This window comes from Netta rufina, assembly GCF_964035555.1.
Source record: "Netta rufina genome assembly, chromosome: 5".
Classification (NCBI taxonomy): domain Eukaryota; kingdom Metazoa; phylum Chordata; class Aves; order Anseriformes; family Anatidae; genus Netta; species Netta rufina.
In genome coordinates, this window is record NC_140128.1 from 43270736 (window position 1) to 43290867 (window position 20132).

The 20132-nt window shown below is 42.5% G+C and overlaps 1 protein-coding gene across 1 annotated transcript in view; it reads left to right on the forward strand.

The window, feature by feature from the left end:
* The window catches only part of BRSK2 (BR serine/threonine kinase 2), a gene marked incomplete at both ends in the record, with an annotated part of 302732 nt that overhangs the window by 264769 nt on the left and 17831 nt on the right, over positions 1 to 20132 (forward strand). Inside the window, 6 exons of the mRNA XM_084288363.1 lie at positions 1303 to 1363; positions 5639 to 5846; positions 7101 to 7149; positions 13506 to 13629; positions 15616 to 15796; positions 16462 to 16551. Coding sequence (XP_084144489.1) covers positions 1303 to 1363; positions 5639 to 5846; positions 7101 to 7149; positions 13506 to 13629; positions 15616 to 15796; positions 16462 to 16551 — 713 coding nt within the window. The remainder of the gene's footprint in view (positions 1 to 1302; positions 1364 to 5638; positions 5847 to 7100; positions 7150 to 13505; positions 13630 to 15615; positions 15797 to 16461; positions 16552 to 20132) is intronic.

Consider the following 20132-nt stretch of genomic DNA (forward strand, 5'->3'; position numbering starts at 1 on the left):
TTTATATCTTGTCATGTATAAATTGATACTGTCTGACCTGTGTCCATTATAAATAAATGTATGTGTACACACATGCACAGACACACATGAATATACATCCACACATGCACTGTGTTTTCCAAGCATCTACAGGATTTCAACTGGTTATATTTGTTACCTGAAGGCACGTAATTGCTTTCACTGCTCTTAGTATAGATGAAACATTGGTAGTTTTGCTGAATTGACATATTTCATAGTGATTGTTGGCCAGCTAGGTTCTTAGCCAAGTCCTCTCCTGTAAGATATTTCAGTCTTCCTGACAATTGTCTTGGACAAAAAAAAAAGGACAGAAAGCAGCTGCCTCTGGGGCTCACTCATTTACAGTCAATCAGAGGGTGCTTTTTTTTGTAATGGGCAGCCTACCTCCTGGAAAGTTGTTCTGCTGAAATGTTTGTGTATTTGGCTTGTGCCCTTTCAGCATGTTCAGCATAGCACATTCATATGTTTTGTTGTCCACAGCTGACATTTTTCATAGGTGGCCTTCGTGGGAGAGCATAAGAGCATTACAGTACAGGTTACCTTGTCAGCAAGTAGGACAGTTTATTCTTTGTTAACTGGCCTCTTTTTGAGGGCACCTGGGCTGTTATCCTGTTATTAGTGTAGTCATCAACAACAGCAGAACTAGTTATCCACAGAGAAGACCTGGCTTGTTTAATGCAACACCAGGAAATCTTAGTGGAGAGCAGAGCTGTGAAGTCCAGCAGTGAGAAGCTGGAAAGGCCAGTGTGAGCTTTGAGTTCAGTGGGAAGTTATTGCACAGGAAATGATCATGTATCTTGGTCAGGGAGATTTGATTTTTTCCTTAGTATCTCAAGGAATCCCCCACCCTTGTGCCTTATACACACAGTGGCTTTCTGTGTTGCTTGTGACAGAGAACATCTCATGCTGTGTCCACCAGCACTGCACAGAAGAAAATCCTCAGCACCAGCATGAATCTTGACAGTCCTTTTTAGATTCAGCAGTTCAGCTTGCACAGGTCAGACGTGGTAGTTCCCATGTACTTGAAGGCCAAGAAGGTAGCAACTCCCTCAGTGAAAAGGGATTACAGTATCCTCCTTGAACAAGCAGCATTTCGGAGAGTTTTGCTTTGAGGGCAGGACAACTGCAAAATGCGACAGTAGTGAGAGGAAAGAGTCATGTGCTTTTCCAGTGACAGCCTCCCTCCTTCTCCTCACTTCATGCCTGTGCCTGCGGTGGCTGGTGTTCAGGGTTATTACTCGTCTAAGTTTTCTGAGGGCCTTTTTCCTTATTGTGTCCATTCAGGTCTCGGTCAATCAGCGGAGCATCATCTGGCCTCTCCACCAGTCCTCTCAGCAGTCCAAGGGTAAGTGGTGCTGCTTCAAGATCTGTTGGTCCAATTCACTCACACATGCTTGATGCTTTTCGACATCTGTTGCTGCAGAGCTGTGGCTCTTAGCTGGGATGTTTTGTTTTTCCTTGGCAGCTTGTAAATTTTCATGGGTGTTGAGGGAAATGTTATTTACAAATCCAAGCAGATAATTTATCACCCGTTTTCCCTGCACTGCTAGAGGTACTTCAGGGATCTCACTGTGCCCCTGTCCTTTTTCAATCTCATAAGCGCATTGAATAACATTGCTATGACTAAACACTGCCATATCCAGCTGAAGTCTGTAGACGGCATGGTTTCAGACCATATATCAGGAATTGTTTCACAGCCACTTTCAATCAAGTCACAGTAGAGCAGCAAGCCATGCTGGCTACAATCAACTCCATTCAGTTTTCCAGAGTAGCTTGGATTAGAAAGTAAGACAAAATAAGTTTTATGGATTTGAGGAACAGCAAATTTAAAGGGAAAGTAAGAAGTTGGCTAATTAAGATGAGAACACTCAAACACTATAAATGAGGTATGTCCACAGGCCCTCATTCAATTGGAGTCAACCAGCTACTGATACTCAGCTGATCAAACATAGTTGATAGTCTATCTGTTGCAAAGGTATTTGTTACTAAGTACAGTGACAGAGGCCTGCCTCTACCTTGATAACTTCTTCAGTATTCTTAGTGTCTGGCAAGGCTGACGTAGTCACTTCAGGACTTTAGTCCTAACAAAAAGGCTGGAGCTTACCATAAAGTCTATAGGGCTATCACAATCCATGGTACCTCAATGTCTGACCCAGAGCTTTCCACATACTTTTCAGGAATTCCTGAGAAGGTGCCATCCCCCATTGGACACAAATATATTTCATGTGTTAGGGTATGGATATACCTATGGATCTTCTCTTATCTATATGAAGATACCATTGGTATTCCAAATATTTTAAATCGTAATTCCCCAGTAATGCGTGTAATTCTTTCACATGAATACACGGTCAAGTGTAAGTTTGCAGGCTAATAAGGCTTCCAACTCCTTGCTTGACTGAACTTTTTTCTGAAACATTCTGGGTTCCTATCAATTGTTACTCTATTTTGCAACTAGCTAAATGTTTGCAGTTCCCCCTGCACCTTTAACATGCCAGGAACCAGTGAAGATCCATTTCCTTTCCTTCCTTGTTTCTGCACTGGGGCCTCCTGGATGGCAGTGGAATGAAGCAGATGTCTGAGAACTCTCATGCTTCTGCAGAATGTACTGAAAACAAACAAAACCAGTTTTCTGCACAAAATAAGCATCCAGAGCTGTGAACCTTAGACTTGATCTCATTAATTGATCTCTTGGGATCAGTTTCTGACATCTCAGTAGGTCTACCTCAAAGAATAAAGATGACAAGATCTGTTCCATAGTTGCTGTATCTTAACATTACTACTTAATAGGCAGTTGATTAAATAGTCTTCAAAGGGATTTAGCAGCCAGATGGCATTTTCAGCAGATCATAACCATTTTAAGACAGGTCACGTTTGTAGCTTAAAAGGTAATGCTGGAATAAAAATCATTTATTTCTTTTTAAGTCCATACCTATGCTTCGAATAGCACCTTAGATTATTGAAAGAGAACATACTTTAAAAAGCAAATACACATTTGACTGTATGCACTGCTTAGGTGAAGTTCTATGAGCAATTGAATCCAACAGCAACTAAGAGTTGTTAAATCTCAGAAGAACTTGCTAATGGAGTTCCCCATTGCACCAGCTGAAAGACAGACCTAATCTTGTTCTTTGTTATGTTACTAGAAATGTGATAATTAAGGACGCCCTAGAGATTCATAATGAATTAAGTTGGAGATTAATTCAACTTTGTATCTTTCAAATTTGTTTCTCAAACCATCATACTCATATGATATAAAAATTGCAAGGAAACATTTGCGATCAACAGTCTTTGACGTATATCTGCTGGAGTCATTTGCAAATGGTTAATAGTCAGATGCTGATAGCGACTTCCCTAAATTAACCACTTCCCTTATCTTTTCCCCTTCCTTTCTCATTGGTAATCAGAACTGACCAAAATGGGAGGCTTGGTTTTATCTTTACAATTCTAATAATAATAAAAATATTTTGATTTAGTGATTCTCTTTTAAGTGACCAAACCCTAAGCTCTTCAAAGTCATTAGCAAACTTTAATGCAAACCATTTTAAACATTGCTTTAAATACATCTCTGCATTTTCTAAATATGGCAGCATTATGTTAATCCATTAAACCCAGAAAGTAAACTTACTAGTGAGTTTACTTACCTGACAATTGAGGCAAGATTACCTTTACACGGCATGTCTGGACAGTGCCTAGCTAGAGCTTCTATCCATTCAGAATGGATAATAATAATAAAAGGTGATAAATAATTTATAATAGTTAATAATTTATAAAAATCAGAAAGTGAATGCAGACCAAAGCTAAAGAGCTGGAGCAGTAATCCGTTATTACAACTCTGCTAGTATTTGTAATCTGAGATGTTTACAGCAATATTTTTAAGGACATTCTTTTTGTTTTCAAAGTGACTTTTACTTCCCACTATCCTTCAAAAAGGCTTCTGTCCTCCCAAGTCTGTGTATTGCTGTTTGCTGACTCCACAGGAATGGTTTTCCCAAAACACTTGTAACATGTATAAATGTTATTATTTGGGGAAAAAAAGCATTCATAATCCCATTTTTGATAACTCACTGGTGGATTATGAACTGCGATTGTCTTTTTCTGTTTTAAACTATATCTTACAAACAGTGGTTCCCCGTACCCCTTCACAGAATTGGGACTTAACATCAAATATTGCTGTGACTTTATGACAAAAATCCTGATTACTAAGCTGTCCTCCGATGGCATGAGGGATGTTGCAGGAGAAGCATAAAGTCTGATGGGAAATACCATCTCTTCCCAGATAAATTAATTTTCCAGCCGTCTCTGAAATTCTTGCTATAGCTGTTCACAAATTAAACACCAACCTGAGGTCGTGTTTTCCTCTGGGTGTTGCATTCTCCGAAGTCCCCGAGCAGACGCTGAGCGGTTTAACCATCCAGGGGAGGAGGGTGGATGCCAACAGGGCATCGCTCTCCCTTTTCCCCCTCTTTCTGCAAGGGTGGCTACATCTGATGTGTGCATTAAGCCAGAGTCAGGGGTAAAGAGGAGGGACAGAGGTTCTGACCTGTGTGTGCAGTAACCTGTGTTTATCGCCTACCACTCCGTGTGTATCACACACCTGTTTTGAGTTTCATCTCTCCACTGGGTTTGCACGTGGGCACTTTGAGCTGAAAGAGGCGGTCCCATTCTTGGCACATCTCAATTTGTCTGTGGCTTGAGTGGTTCTTCTTCCCTTTCCTCACCTCCCTACGGCATTGTGCTTCTCTCACTGCAGGGCAATCAGAACAATCCCAGAGAGATGGCATTTCTCTCTTCTTTTTTTTTTTTTCTTGGTTAATTTCTTTCATTATTATTATTATTTATTTATTTTACTTTTCCTTTGTTTTACTTTTCTTTCCATTGTTTTCCTTTGCTGACACGTGGTTGGTTAATAAGATGAAGCCTGTTATGACACTGTTGTTCTTGCTGCTGCCGCTGCTGCTGTTGTTGATTATGCTGTGTTCCCAGCTAACTGCATGTCTTTTTTTTTTTGTTTTTTTGTTTGTTTGTTCGTTTTTGTTTCTTTGCAAAATCCCTCCCCCCCACTATCCCTTCACCTCCATCTCTTGTGTCTCCTTGTGACATGATGCATCTTTGTGACTCGGATGGATTTTTTTCTGACTTTCCTTTCTCTGCTCGCCCGCTCTATGCGTATTTCACTGTTTTTGATGTGCATGGACACTCTGCGTCTGTCTCGTAGCCTATCAGAAAGTTCTTCATCCCCCCTCAGACCTCCGACCTCCCTTTCTCTCCCCGACCCCAAGTCTCCTTGGACCCTGATGCTTGTAGGAACGCCTCCAGGCCTGGACATGTACTCCAACCAAAGCCAGCACTTCAGCCCAACCCAAAGACGCAGACTTTGCCATCCAAGAGCAAATTGGCCGAAAAACCACTCCAGTCAACTAAATCCAACCCACTCCCTTCCAGCAATGCCAGCACCCCCTCTTCCCAGAACACCCCTGTGCAGAATGCTCAGGGTCGCACGCCTGCTGCCGGCTTTAACCCGCAGCTGGCTGTTCCTAAATTGCAGACCAACCCTATGTCTCCTGTTAGGTTACTCCCTTCTAGTACTGACCCAAGCACCAAATCTATCCCCATCATACAGGTCACCCCTCACCCCTCTCCAAGGGGAAGTCCCCTCCCTACCCCCAAGGGGACACCTGTCCATACGCCAAAGGAGAGCCCAGCAGGCACACCCAACCCAACACCACCATCCAGCCCCAGCATTGGAGGAATGCCATGGAGGACACGACTCAACTCAATCAAGAATAGTTTCCTGGGGTCTCCTCGCTTCCATCGCCGGAAATTGCAAGGTGAGTACTCTGCCCAGATGTACCAGGGTGGTTCTGGTTTGGGCAGCCATTCAGTAGCAATTTGATGCCTCTCTGTGGCTCTGCAAGTTTAATGTAGCAAGGACTGAATATTGGTATTGAGAGCAGTAGCGTCAGGCAGCCCTAGCCCAAGGCGTGTGTCAGCAGGCTCTGTAAATCCACTGCACCTGCTCCAACAGCATCTCCTGAGCCCTCTTCACACTCTAGCAGTACAGATCTTACTATCCCTGTCTTGGTTCTTAGGGCACAAGAAAATTTTATCTTCAGCTCACCACTTATTTTGCCAGCAAACCTAGAGCTCTGAAATTTCCCCTATGGCTGTACTCTGCTGCCTCTCTGCAGCCACAGGCTGAGCCTTATGCTGCAAAAAGATGGCCAGTGGCAACAGGCTGAAATTGTCTTTCTGAGGTGCAGCTTCTTTGATGTTGGTTAGTGCTTTTTATACCTCCTTTGATAATTGGTGTAAAAATTGCCCTAATACAAAAACAGCGTTTTCATTTCTGCTGGCCTGTTTCAGTTTTCAGTGTCTCTAGAGTGTTGAGATGTGCAAAATTGTCGTCTTCAAGCTCCAAGTGGCTTTTCATATTCAGGCAAAGAGCACCTGAAGTCACATGTATTATCCTCAGATAGCAGCAGCAGCTATCCCAATGCCCTGTGCTTTTACAGGATCCTCTCAGAAAGGAGGATTACAGCTGTGGAAGAGTTAGGTTTTGGACTGTGATGGTCAGGGACATTGTCTCAGAGTTGGCCAGAGAACTGCTGAGAGTTGCAGCAGTGACTGAGCTGCATCCAAATGGCCTGGTGTGGCAGACTTGTACTTCTACTTCGTGTTAGAAAATTCCACAGGGATTCCTGATATTTTCAGTGACTGAAAGAGACTTTGGATAATGCCCATTACATAAAGTGTGAGAATTGGCTCATGAAATAGTAGTAAACAAGTTGTAAGGCAATCAGATTGGCACAGTGTTTGGGTCAGGACCAGAAACCATTGAAGCCAGCACAAGATTTTCTAGTGATTTAAGGAAGGGTAGGTTGAAATGCGTCACCTGTTTATATACAGCGATCTAGGGACACATGACCGATGTTCAAATGTCAGAACTAATTTGCAGTCAATGGGCAGATGAAAGAGGGTACGGTGTCAGAAGTCTTTCATTTTTATAATAGCAGAAAAAAGGAAGGTGTACTGATTCGATTTCTTTTCTCCCTCCCTCTCTTTGGCTGTGCATGCATGGGCAGTACCTACACCAGAGGAGATGTCCAATTTAACCCCGGAATCATCCCCAGAGTAAGTAAATTGCCAGTACGCTACTTCTTTTCCAGCACCTACCAGTGTCATTTCCTTGCCTGAATGTCATAGGGTGACTGTTTCTGCTCTGAGTCAGTATCTGACTGTAATATGTTATCTCACAAGTGGGATGCAGATGTCAAATGGTCCCTCTGCTAAAGACCCTGAATAAAATCTGTACTTCAGTAATGGCAGTGGTGTCAGTGGGTGATAAAACAGTCTCCCAGTAAGCAGCTCATTTAGTCATGGCATGCTGAGTTTCCTAGTCTTGGAACATCTTCCCATTCTCTTCTTCCATTTGATTCTCAAGCAGATGACTCTTGAGGATAGTCAATGGCTTACAATGGCACTAACTATGCCATCAAAAGTCTTCTTAGAACATGAGAGCTTGCATCCTCAAGATAACATGCAGAAGCCTCTGCTAGGATGATTCCAAGGAGTCTTAAGCTTGGATAGTAAATGCAGTATTAATTCTGGGCAGCAACACTGGGAGGTGCAGAAGCTGTTTCATATTCACCAGACTCATTCCTTAAAGTCAGTGTACATTTCAACCATTTCACTGCACAAATGTGCGTCACTGCATGGCAGGTTTGGAAGTCCCTGCCAGAGAGTGCTGCTCCAAACACTTCCTGATATATGCAACAGATGCCAAATTATTCCTTTTTATTTTCACAGCTTGTGTTTGTGCACCCAATGCCCATCGACTTTCCCTGCCAACCAAGACAATTTGGCCTTTTGTCAAGATACTTGCGTGAAATATTCATGAGTCATAGATGAAAATTGTGGGCCTAAAGTTTTCTAATTGGTGATAATGGTATTGCCTTAAGAACTTTTCCCAGACCTGGCATGTATCCGATGGGCGGTCTATTTCTAATGCTGTAGAATGGAGAGGGATAATAAGGAAAAGGAGAGGGAGAAGTAAGGAAATAGCAAAGGTTAGTAAAAGAAATCCAGGAAGAAGAATGGAATAAATTGTGTTTTCAGTACTTTGGAGAATTTACTAACAAGGGGCATGAGAGAATTTCATAAAATAAACATATCCTTACAGAATAAATATGTGATATTCTCATCTCAATTGTTTTTAAGGCTGCTAAAGCAGAAAAGTCACTAAATGAAGTCCCTTCCCTTCCCTCTGTGTTGGTAGATGTTCTTCTGCGAATTTACTGGCTTCCGTACTTCCTACTCACCCTTTAAAAGCTGGTATACAGAAGTAGTGTCTGTCATTTGAGGCAGTTTGGATGCAAGTCAAAGCCTAAGGCCCTTTTTTCTTTTTCCGTATAATTGCCAAATTAATGAGTTCAGTTGGGCTGCACCCTCCAGTAAACATAATAAAAGTCATAAAAAATAATGAACTAGATTTTATTTTAATGGTAGGTGTCTTGTTGCTCAGTGCCCACTTCAACATATCTTTTTTTTTTTTTTTTTTTTCTGATATTTTCTTCCTTTCTGTAAGAAATAAGATATCCTTATCAAGAGCTCTATTGACCTCATGGGTTGAGTGATAAAAATGCATGTCCTTGGTGTGGTACAGCATTCTTTAATGACTGACATTCATTTAACAAACCTGATGTTTAGGTAATAAACTTTGACATGTCTGGATAATATTATTCTTTCTCACATGAAAAAGAAATGCTATTATTTATGCCAAGCAAGTGAACTTCTGGAGGTTATAGATCCGCGCACCCAGGGACAGTGAGGCTCTCCAAAGGTGAAACAGTCAGACACTCCAAAAGTAGATAATGGAACAGCATTATAACAGTAAGAAATTCAGTGTGAAGTAATAAAGCAGTAGCCTCTATTTTCATGCTAATCTATTTGCTTTTTTCATCAACTGGACAACTGGTTAGATTCCCTAGAGTAATCTATGTACCCAGCCTCCCTTCCATGTCTCTTACCTGCCTCTCCCTTACGAGGCTTCTCATCACAAGAGGAGCTTTTTAATTGGAAGTACTTTTTTCACTTACAGTGTGATTTTCTAAGGTGATGCTGAAGATGTTCAATTCATACTTGTGTTATTCCAAGTTAGTAGAACTTAGCAAGCCCTGCCAGGAGGGAAACCTTAATTGCGTGATTTTAATCTGAAGCTATTGCATGTTCTTCAGTGGAATTATGCCCTGTGTGTACAAGCACAATTAGTTCTGCCAATTTCAAGGAGAAAAGATTTGGATTAGGGTTTGGAGAAAGATAAAGTAAAGGCTACACTTCTGACTGGGGCTGTGAAAGGGCTGCCAAAGAAGTAGATACACACAAAAAGCCTTCTGTTTTGAGCAGTATTTCCTGGGAGCCCTAAGTGAGGTAGGTGTTGGTCCTGGATGCTGACTAGGGTTAGGGTTTGGAGAAAGACAAAGCACAGAGGCCCACAGAGTCCTGCTGGCCACACTGTTTCTGATACAAACCATGATGCTGTTGGCCTTCTTGGCCACCTGAGCACACCGCTGGCTCATACTCAGCCAGCTGTCGACCAATCTCCCCAGGTCCCTTCCCACTGGACAGCTTTCCAGCCACTGTTCCCCCAGTCTGTAACATTGCATGGGATTGTTGGGCCCCATGTGCAGGACGCAGCACTTGCCCTTGTTGAACCTCACCCCGTTGGCCTCAGCCCATTTGTCCAGCCTATCCAGATCCCTCTGCAGACCACCCCTGCCCTCAAGCAGATCAACATTTGTGCCTAACTTGGTGTTGTCTGCAAACTTAATGAGGGTACACTCCATCCCCTCGTCCAGATAACTGATATTAAAGAGAACTAGTCCCAGTAACTGAGCCCTCAGGGACACCACTTGTGACCAGCCACCGACTGGATTTAACTCCATTCACTATGACTCTTTGGGCCCAGCCACCCAGCCATTTTTTTACTCAGAGAAGTGTACAACCATCCAAGCCATGAGCAGCCAGTTTCTCCAGAAGAATGCTGGAGAAGAATGATAAGCAGTGTCAAAAGCTTTTGTAAAATCTAGCTATAAAATCTAGCTAGACCACATCCACAGCCTTTCCCTCATCCACTAAGTGTGTCACCTCATCCTAGAAGGCGATAAGGTTAGTCAAGCAGGACCTGCCTTTCATAACCCCATGCTGACTGGGCCCATCACGTGGTTGTCCTGTAAGTGCCACCTGATGACACCCCAGATAATCTGTTCCATGAGCTTCCCTGGCACCAAGGCCAGACTGACAGGCCTGTAGTTCCCTGGGTCTCTCCTGTTAGCCAGGAGTGCTGATAAATGATAGAAAGTGGCTTGGTGAGCACTTCTGCCAGCTCTCTCAGTACCCTCGGGTGGATCCCATCAGGCCCCGTAGACTTGTGTACATTTAAGTGGTGTAGCAGGTCACTGATCATTTCCTCTTGGATTATGAGGGCTCCATTCTGCTCCCTGTCCCTACCTACCAGCTCAGGAAGGTGGGTACCCAGAGAACATCTGGTCTTACTACTAAAGACTGAGGAAAAGAAGGCATTAAGTACCTCAGCCTTTTCTTCATCCCTTGTCACTATGTTTCCTCCCACATCCAATAAAGGAGGAAGATTCTCCTTAGTCTTCCTTTTCTTGTTTATGTATTTACGAAAATATTTCTTATTATCCTTAATGGCAGTAGCCAGACTGAGATCAAGCTGGGCCTTGGCCCTTCTAATTTTCTCCATGCACAGCCTCAACATCTTTGTAGGCTTCCTGAGTGGCCTGCTTCTTCTCCCAAAGGTCATAAACTCTTCCTCTTTTTTTTTTTTTTTTTTTTTTTTTTTTTTTCCTGAGCTCTAGCCAAAACTGTCTGGTCATCCAGGCTGGTCTTCTTCCCCACTGGTTCATCTTTTAGCACATGGAGACAGCATGCTCTTGTGTCTTCAGGATTTCCTTCTTGAAACGTGTCCAGCCTTCCTGAATTCCTTTGCCCTTCAAGACTGTCTCTCAAGGGACTCTGCCAACCAGTTTTCTAAACAGACCAAATCTGCTCTCTGGAAGCTAAACCCTCTCCTTACTTTTCCAATAATCAAAACCTGTTAATTCATGATCACTGTACCGAAGGTGGCCTCCAACCTTCACATCACCCACATGTCCTCTGTTCACAAAGAAAAGGTCCAGCAGGACACCTTACTCAGTTAGCTCACTTACCAGCTCTCAGGAGGCTGTCTCCCACACACTCCAGAAACCTCCTAGACTGTTTTGTTTCTGCTGTATTTCCAGCAAACATCTGGTAAGTTGAAGTCCCCCATGAGAGCAAGAGCTAGCGATTGTGAGACTTCTCACAGCTGCTTACAGAATATTTCGTCTATGAAATCTCACGCAAACCAGCAAAATTATGTCCTGAATTCCAGGTATTTGCAATCTGGAGCACAGCCCAGGCTATCAGAGTCAGTATTAGTATGTATAACCTTGCCAAAGTAAAGAGCCCACCTTGACTCTGTAGACTCTAGACCAAGTTTCCACACTGAACAGCAGAAAACCTCCCTGTGTTCTGGGGCTCTTTTAACCTACCCATATTATGAGATCTATAAATGAAGTTCCCACAAAACCATTAATGAAAATAAAAATATAAAAAGTAATAGATGGCACATCTGCAGTTAAATATTCACACTGTTTCTAGGCCCAGCTTCCAAGGAGAATGTGTGACATGCACTGGGCCCCTGGAGTCCCAGTAGCCAAGCACTGTTTGGAATATGATAGATCCAAGCCTAAGAGAACCAGACATTTTAGATGGATAACCAGGTGCAAATTTACTAATTACCATAGACCCTTTACATGCAGGGAGCTATTGCCCCAGCTCTCCAGGGGCTTGCAGAGTTGTTATGGTGTGTGTGAGACACATGAGCTAATTAGTATGTAATTTCCTTTCACACTCTAACCCTGGCTCCTTAACGACCCATTTAAATGAGAGGCCCTTTCTCTTTACTGCTCCCTATGCTAATCTTTGGCTCACTGGCTTAATTACAGCTGCCTATGAATATTTTAGGGAGTGACAGTTTTCCAGCCCACTTTAATTGAGTGGGGAATGGTGGTTTACCAAATTGCAAGTGAATCTTTTTGTTCTCTTACCTTCCAATGCCCGTAATAGGTGGCATCAAATGATTATGTGCACAACTGAGCTGTTCTCCAGTTGTGGTGTTTCCATACTCCTTTCTCTTCTCATCTCTGCCCTTTCTCATTCTACCCTTCCTCATTCTTCTTCAACTGTAGGTTGTCTTCTTCTGTTGAGTGGCGAATGTCCACTAAAAGTGGAAGGCTATTGCTTGGCTTTATAAAATACCCTCTAGAGGAAAAAACCTGCACTCTTTTGAAGGCAGGTCTTTTAATCTCTGACTTATTCATGCTAAATTCTTCTCTGCTAGAACATGGCTGATTTCATTGGAATTTTTCCTGAACTTAGCTTGGTCCAGCAATTCTTTGCCCACATATCATGGCTGACAGCATCTTCTCTCCCCTCAAAACATTAACTTTCAGAGGTGTTACCTCCAAGCTCTTGGTAGTTTCTCTCAGTAACATACCTGCCCTATTTTCACTTTAGCCTGTTTAACTTGAAAGTGAATTTCAACAAAGTGCACTGCAATGGTAAAACAATAAGCAAAATCAAACATTTGCTTATATGATCAGTGTGAAAAAGGCAGTTTCATTTTATGATGAAACCGACATCTGATGCTGAAAGGAGCTGTAGAGTTGGATTGCTATCAGTGGAAAGCCTGAGCTGTGTTTTCTGTGGTTCTGATATCTTCTCTCTTAGTACTGAAAATTCCTTCTTTTCCAGAGTTTGCTCATTTAGAAAGATTTTGAATGGGACTAATGAATGGGACCGTGTTTGTCCTGTCCCTCTGGGTAGGAGTAGATTTTACTTTCTGACAGGTTGGAGGCCCAGTGAAACCTCTAGTTTGCTTTAAAAAGCCAGATCATATGATTGTACTGTCAGTACAAGAGGACACCTTTGGAAATGGAACTTCTGAAGTCTGAGAACACCAAAGGTGTTGAAACTGGGCAGGAGGGAACTTAAATCCCTATGTTGACAGCATCCACATATTGTCACCAAAAAATGGAGAGATCCTTGGAGACATTTCAGAAATATGTCCCCAGATTTATATGAATTGTATGTGTGGAGTATTAATTGGTATATTGACTTTATAGAAGAGTTACTCCTGGTTTTAGATTGTTGGTCACACCTGCTGCCAGAGTTGCACTGACTGGACCATTATTTTAACAGTTTTCACTAAGTGAGCGGGATGTTCTCTGACTCTGTGAGCCACCTATTGTTATATCACATCTGGGGTGTTATCAATACTTTCTTTTGCAGGTGTTTTTTTTTTTTTTTTTTTTTTTTTTCTAGCTGGGAAATCTAAGAAATAGTACTCAATATTCTAAACCGTCTCTTTCTTTTCATCACATCAGGCTTGCCAAAAAATCCTGGTTTGGTAACTTCATCAACCTGGAGAAAGAAGAACAGATTTTTGTGGTCATTAAGGACAAACCACTAAGCTCCATTAAGGCTGATATTGTCCACGCTTTCCTCTCGGTAAGTCAGCCCAACTGCCTGTTGGAGGCATTGCTCATTGGTGAGACCAAGGCCTCCTTGTGCCATATGTTACTGGGCAGGGTCTCTGCTCTTTCAAATGCATCCTCTGTGTATTTAAATTATGCATCATGTTAATTCAGGCCTCCACTGTACTCTGTCTAAATTTCTAACTATAGAAAGTACTCTTATAAGGTGAGAAAAGTTTTCAACCTTCTTGCGAGGCTCTCCAGGTTACCAGTGTTTGGAATATCAGTGCAGTTAGAGCACACTGGCAATGCAGTATCACGACATTGATTTGCTGCTTTGTCACACTTATCTTGCAGTCACAATCTGTGCAAAAGACTGGGCCTCCCTGTGTATGCCCTCCACCACTTTAATCAGACAAAAAGCCTGTCTCACACCTGCATTTATTACTTTAGATCTCCTCTTCTGTGCTTTACGGCAGATAGAAGGGTAATTTCTTCTGGTGAGGAGAGTATCAGTTGTTACAGATGCTCTTTATTTACAATCTAAGAAAGTCTGCTGTGTGAGCAGAGAAAATGTCCTCTTTTTTTTTCCTACAGAACCTCCTTATTCTCACCATTTAGAAGTACCAGTGAAGAAAAAGGTCGGCAGAGTAAACTTGATTTGACAGATTTTTCAATTCAAGGGTTTTTAAAGCATAATGACACTTTTTTTCAAATAGTATTAAAAGAAGACAGTTTAATTTATTTTATTGTTTGTTGAATTGGTGTTATTTTCCACAAAATATTGCTCTTCTTTTTATTCTCTATGATGCTACAATGAATTTCTTAAAAAGCAGCTGTAATCCTTTTAACTGTTCATAGACAGTACAGGCATACAGGGAGTGAGTGCAGTATAGTAACATCCATCAAACACTGTTATCTATCTCAGATCGGTTTGAAGCAGCTATGTTACTCTACCCTGTATTTAGCTATGCTTGTGGGTTTAGTATAGCATAGTGTACATTACTGCTTAAGTTAGTGATCCTGTGCATACCCTACATGTGTGGTGCGAGGTGTGATGCGGTGATTTGTGTGCAAACCCTGTGAATCACCTCTTTCAGCCAACTTCAAATTAAATGTATTGTAAGAGCCTGCTAAGTAAGTCTGTAAGGCCAGCTTCTTCTTCAGAATTCATCTGTGATTTTTCCTCCAAAATTTGAGGTCAGATTTCCAAGTGTTTGGGGGATTTTTTGAAAATCTTGTCTTTTGTGAAACAATAAATAGAATATGAGGGTATGTTAAATTCTAATAGGATCTGTGAATCGTGACTGCTTGAAAATTAGGCAGTTGTGAAGTTCTGCCACAGCTGTGATGATACAGATACTGGATAACACCAGAAAGCTTCTCAAAATTGTTTTACATATTGATAGGAATTGTGATTTGCGTAAGTTAATAGCAGGCATGCTGTCCCTGTGGATATCCCAGAAACTTGTCTAAGTGTCTGCTTCTTGTCCCGATGTTTCTTTGACAGCACAGAATCACCAAACAATTGAGGTTGGAAATTACTTAAGGAAGTCTATAGTCCAACTTCCTGCTCAAAACAGGATCAGCTATGAGATCAGACCAGGCTGCTCAGGTTGTTGTTATATCCAGTCATATCTCACTGACTTTTCTAGTCCCTCCCTTAATATCACTTCTCACCAAAGCAAAAGGCATTTCTCAAAACTGGCAGATGAGCAGGAAAAGAAAGGCTCAGTGTATGAAGCTATGCAGCATGGAATTTATGAGCATGCTGGATATTCCATCAGTATTTATCCTTTAAATTTAGGTCATTCCTTTAAGGAACAGTGCCTTCTTGCGTGGTGCCAAGCAATCTACACTCTTACTGATCTCACAAGAATGCCCTGAATATTACAAATTCAAGTCCAGAAGCAAATCTAGCAAATCATACACATTCTGGAAATACGTATTGCTGTAAACTGAACTTTGCAATTGTACCCTTTTTGAGCTGGTTCTACTATCTTCTGCCAACCTGTTTCAGATTCCAAGCCTCAGTCACAGTGTCATCTCCCAGACAAGTTTCCGTGCAGAATACAAGTCCACAGGAGGTCCTGCTGTCTTCCAGAAGCCAGTGAAGTTCCAGGTGGACATAACGTACACAGAAGGGGGAGAGGCGCAGAAGGAGAACGGGATTTATTCTGTCACTTTCACACTCTTATCAGGTAACCATGGCAAAGCTCTAACATGGGTGCAAGTTGTCTCTGTCCTTGCTGATATGGAAGCCTGCAAAGAGAGGTCTTCCAGGGGAAAGATCCATACAGTGGGTAAAAGGAGGATACTGGGAACAAGAATGGCATTGGTAGTGATAGACATGGCAAGAGATTCCCAAAGAGGTGAAGTTGCCACCACTACAATTGTTGCTAACATAGCTGCTCTGTGCATCAGATTTGAAGTACCTCCTTGTTTCACTCAAAGGTCTCACTATCTCACCTGGGCACTATGATGCCACTGATTCCTTTCTTACAGAAATGTGCAATCACCCTTTTTTCCTGGCTCATCATGTGCTCCACACAGGGGTTAAAAGTAAATAACAAAAATTAAAATAATAATAATAATAATAAAACACTTGCCTGTCTTTACAAAAGGAGCCCAAAACCCATCCTTCTTCTTGTTGAGTGTAGCATTGCAAAGTCCCTGTTAACATGGGGGGACTGTATAATAGTTCTTCAAAGTTGTGCCTTCAGCTGAAGTACAGCTATGCTGGCATACACTCTTGGGGACAGGACTGAAGGGAAAATGTTTGTGATCCTTTCCCTCCAACCTGTGTTATCTGGGGATTTGGCTTCTGCTGCTCTCACAGCCATGCATGCCTCTTCTCTCCTCACAGGTCCAAGCCGTCGTTTTAAGAGGGTAGTAGAAACCATTCAGGCACAGTTGTTAAGCACACATGACCAGCCTTCAGTGCAGCAGTTATCAGGTAAGTAGTTTCTACTGTTGGGCACCTTGCTTCAGCAGGGACAGGAAAGTGAAGTGCCTCTCAGTATCAGGAGGCTGAGGGAGGCCATCCCTCTGTTCACAGCAAGAACCTAGCTCTATTCAGACAGAGGAGTAACTCCCTGCACCCACCCTACTCCCCGCACCCTCCCTCTCTCATTCCCACTCCAGTGCTCCCAGCGCATTCCCTAGTTGAACAGCTTCTGCCCTCCTCCCGCCCAAAGAGCCATTTGCCCACTTCTCCATCAAAAGCTGCATCATCAACAGATACTCCAGATTTTCTCAAGGTCCAAAAGTTCCCAGAACAGGGACACAGTCTAGAAAATACCTGATGTACAAACCCTTCAGGTACGCCTTAGACACCTCCAACTTCGGAGGTCCCAGAACAAAACTGAGAGCTACTTTTAACTAGCTGTAAGAGCAGCATTTTCAGATGGTCAGACAGTGGCTAATAGTTTCCAGTAGTGTGGTCAAATTCTTGGCCCAGTACTGTGGTAGCACAAATCATACACTAAGGTTCTGCAAAAGCGATTATGTTATTGATTTTTAAAATAAGTTGCAATTCCTCATGGTGGTAAAGAAAGCTTTACAAGTGTGGCCCTTTGCAATGACATCAATCTGAATCTCCAGGCAGCCTGAGATGATAATACAGAAACTCGCCTCATCCCACCATTATGTAGCAAATGTTCACTCTGAACACTAGTGGTGACACTTAAAAAAAATCAATGACAACAATTCTGTCCTTTAAGAGGACAGAACAAAGGAAGAAGGTGACAATAGAAAACTTAAGGAAGCTTAGATACTGGGAGTGCTTCAAGGAAGGAAAAACAGGGAGAAACAGAAATGCACAGATACAGGGAGGAAAGAGGAGCAAAGTAGAGAATGGAAGCTGCAGGAAGAAGAGGCAGGAGGAATGGGAAGATTTTTCCCATTGTGTGATGCTGAAAAGGTAGTAAATAATATACATAAGAGCCAAGTTATATGTTTTACCTTAGTGTGAACCAGCTGAGACAAAACTGGAGAATGAAGTCAGCATAGCGTCATGCAGTTAAATCCTGGGTCTCCTTGGCTCATTGCACATATGGGTTACATCCTTCTGGTCTAACAGTGTGGCTTTAACAGCTGAAGATAAAATAAGTCTGTCTAGAAGAGTGTGTGCTCACTACGTGACAGAAAAGTATGCTCAGCTCAGGAAAGATTATTTTCCACTTTGCTTTTGCCCTCCAGCACTGTCTGACCTGCTGCACACTGGATTGCAAGGATGCCCAGCACATGGGTTATTCTGTTAGGAAACAGGAAAGGTGAGGATATTAGAATTAGATCTGATTCAGATTTTTGCTTTGTGGACTTCTGAAATAAAATCAAACTCAAGAAGGCAGCCAGAATTTTCTGCCAGCCCTTGCTCTTGGGAAATGCTGGATCTATTGAGAGTGAGGGCAATTAGCTAAGAGAAAAGCATCCTCTGAATCTAGTTCCTATTACCCCTGCTGCGTGAACAATGTTCAAGCATCCCTTGTCTCTTTGGGAAAGAAGTGTGCCCTTACCCTCTGATAAGGGAAAAGATGTTTAAAAAAAAAAAAAAGGTGAATAATATGATCTCTCTTAACTTTTTCACCTTAACATGTGCTAGCTAATGAGGCCATATAGAAAGACACAGACCCTGTTGCACATTTGCACATGAAGCAGGGTACCTCCATAAGAAAGTCATATTAGAATAAAAACCACTCATCTGACTGTGGCTCAGAGAGACACTCAGGGCAAACCATGCTGTAAGAAGTGTATGTGACTTACAGTTATGCTCTGGTTCTGGAGTGGAGAAATCATACTACAGATGCAGTCTTTTTCTACTGCATAAAGCTACATGAGAGCATTTCTTTCTAGCAGGGAAAACCCAGCCTGATCTTTAAAGACAGGGAGAAAGGGAAAACTCCACATGGAGTGTTAACAAGTGAGGCAGCTCACAAGAGGCACAGTGCCAAACTATCCTGTGTCTGTCACCTGTCCTGATCAGTTAGAGGCATGTCATTTGAAAAAGAGAGAAGTGATTCAACCTGAAAAACTTAGTTTGGAGCAGAGTACAACGAAAAGAGAGAAAGTACGGGGAAAAGATTGTTACCACAGAAGAGAAAACATGGTTCAAAGCAGGGGGTCCCATGGTTCACATCCTCATCCAAAGTGAGACAATAAGTGGAAATAAATGGGTAAAGAGACCACAAAGAGTTCACATTCAGCACTTTGCTCAGCTGGTTGGCTGTGGTTGGGTAGGTCTACATAGGGGCTTCCTAGAAATTGACTCAGTGTTTCTTATGTAGAAACAAGACAAGTTCTTCATTTCTTTCTTCTCCCACGTTCCCAGCCCTTAACACCTCACAGGAATTGTGGTGGCTGGACTCCTGTTCAGGCTCTGTAGGCAGTCCTCTGCTGCAACAGAATGAGGTTACAGTTCACTTTGACTCTCCTCCTCCATGGCTTTGAGGATATTGCTGGCTCTGACCAGCAACGCTGGCTTGTTTGTTCCCTTACCAGAGCACTGGAGATGTTCCTAGCTCATTGTGCACAGACATATCCTCTGTGTGGTTGTCTGCCCTGCCTTATAGTTCAGATGCCATTACAGGTGGGATGATGAAAGCCACCTGTGAAAGGTGCATGCTTGTAATGTGAGACCTGTAGAAGGGCAAGATTCAGGGAATACAATATAAAAGAGAACCGAAAGGCCTAGTAAGCATATGGCGCTGACAGTCATTCTCTCTCCAGCTCCTCTTTGATCCGTTATGCAGCATGCCAGCCCACTAAGCCGGCTTGCCTGGGTTTCAGAACGTACTTTTCTCTTTCTCATTTCCTCCAGCTCACAACAGTGTTTGTAGATGTCATGTTGCCCATGCATCTGTGTGTGTGTTATGTGAGTGTGTACACATACGTACCTGATTTAGGCAGATGTGTTTCTATGTCATACTTGAGTACCCTATAAACTCTCTCTCCCCATGGATATCCCTGCATTCACTTCCATTTTCCCTTCCTAAGACTGTCTGTGCTTATTTCTTCCGACATCCTGTGAAGCAGGAAGACAGCTTCCTTCCCTTACTGGAAAAAAATGTGTAAATAAATGCAATCCATCCCAAAAGCTAATCTAATACTTCTAAAAGCCACTGTCCAGTTGGCCAAATTTAGTGCAACATATCAGCTTTCTACCTTGATGCTTCAGGACATGAAATCCTCTGTGGTATAGCTGCTGAGACAATACCCAGTCTACGGACTTATGACTGGTATAGAACAATCAGATAGGTGGTGATGGCTCATTTTGTCTTCCAGTATAAGAACTAGAAGCCATCAAATGAAGCTAGTGGAAGCCAAATACCAAACAAATACCGAAAGGCGTGTCTTCATGTAGTGGGTAACACATGTAGAACTTGCTGAAGCGGATTTTGAAGCTTACAAAGGTGCTCATGTTCCCCTGAGTACTTTCTACTCCTAGGGAGACTGGATGACTCCCTGGAAGAGGAAACTTCATGGCAACTACTAAATGGATAAAACCACAGCAAACTCAGGAAAGCCCTGACCCGAAAG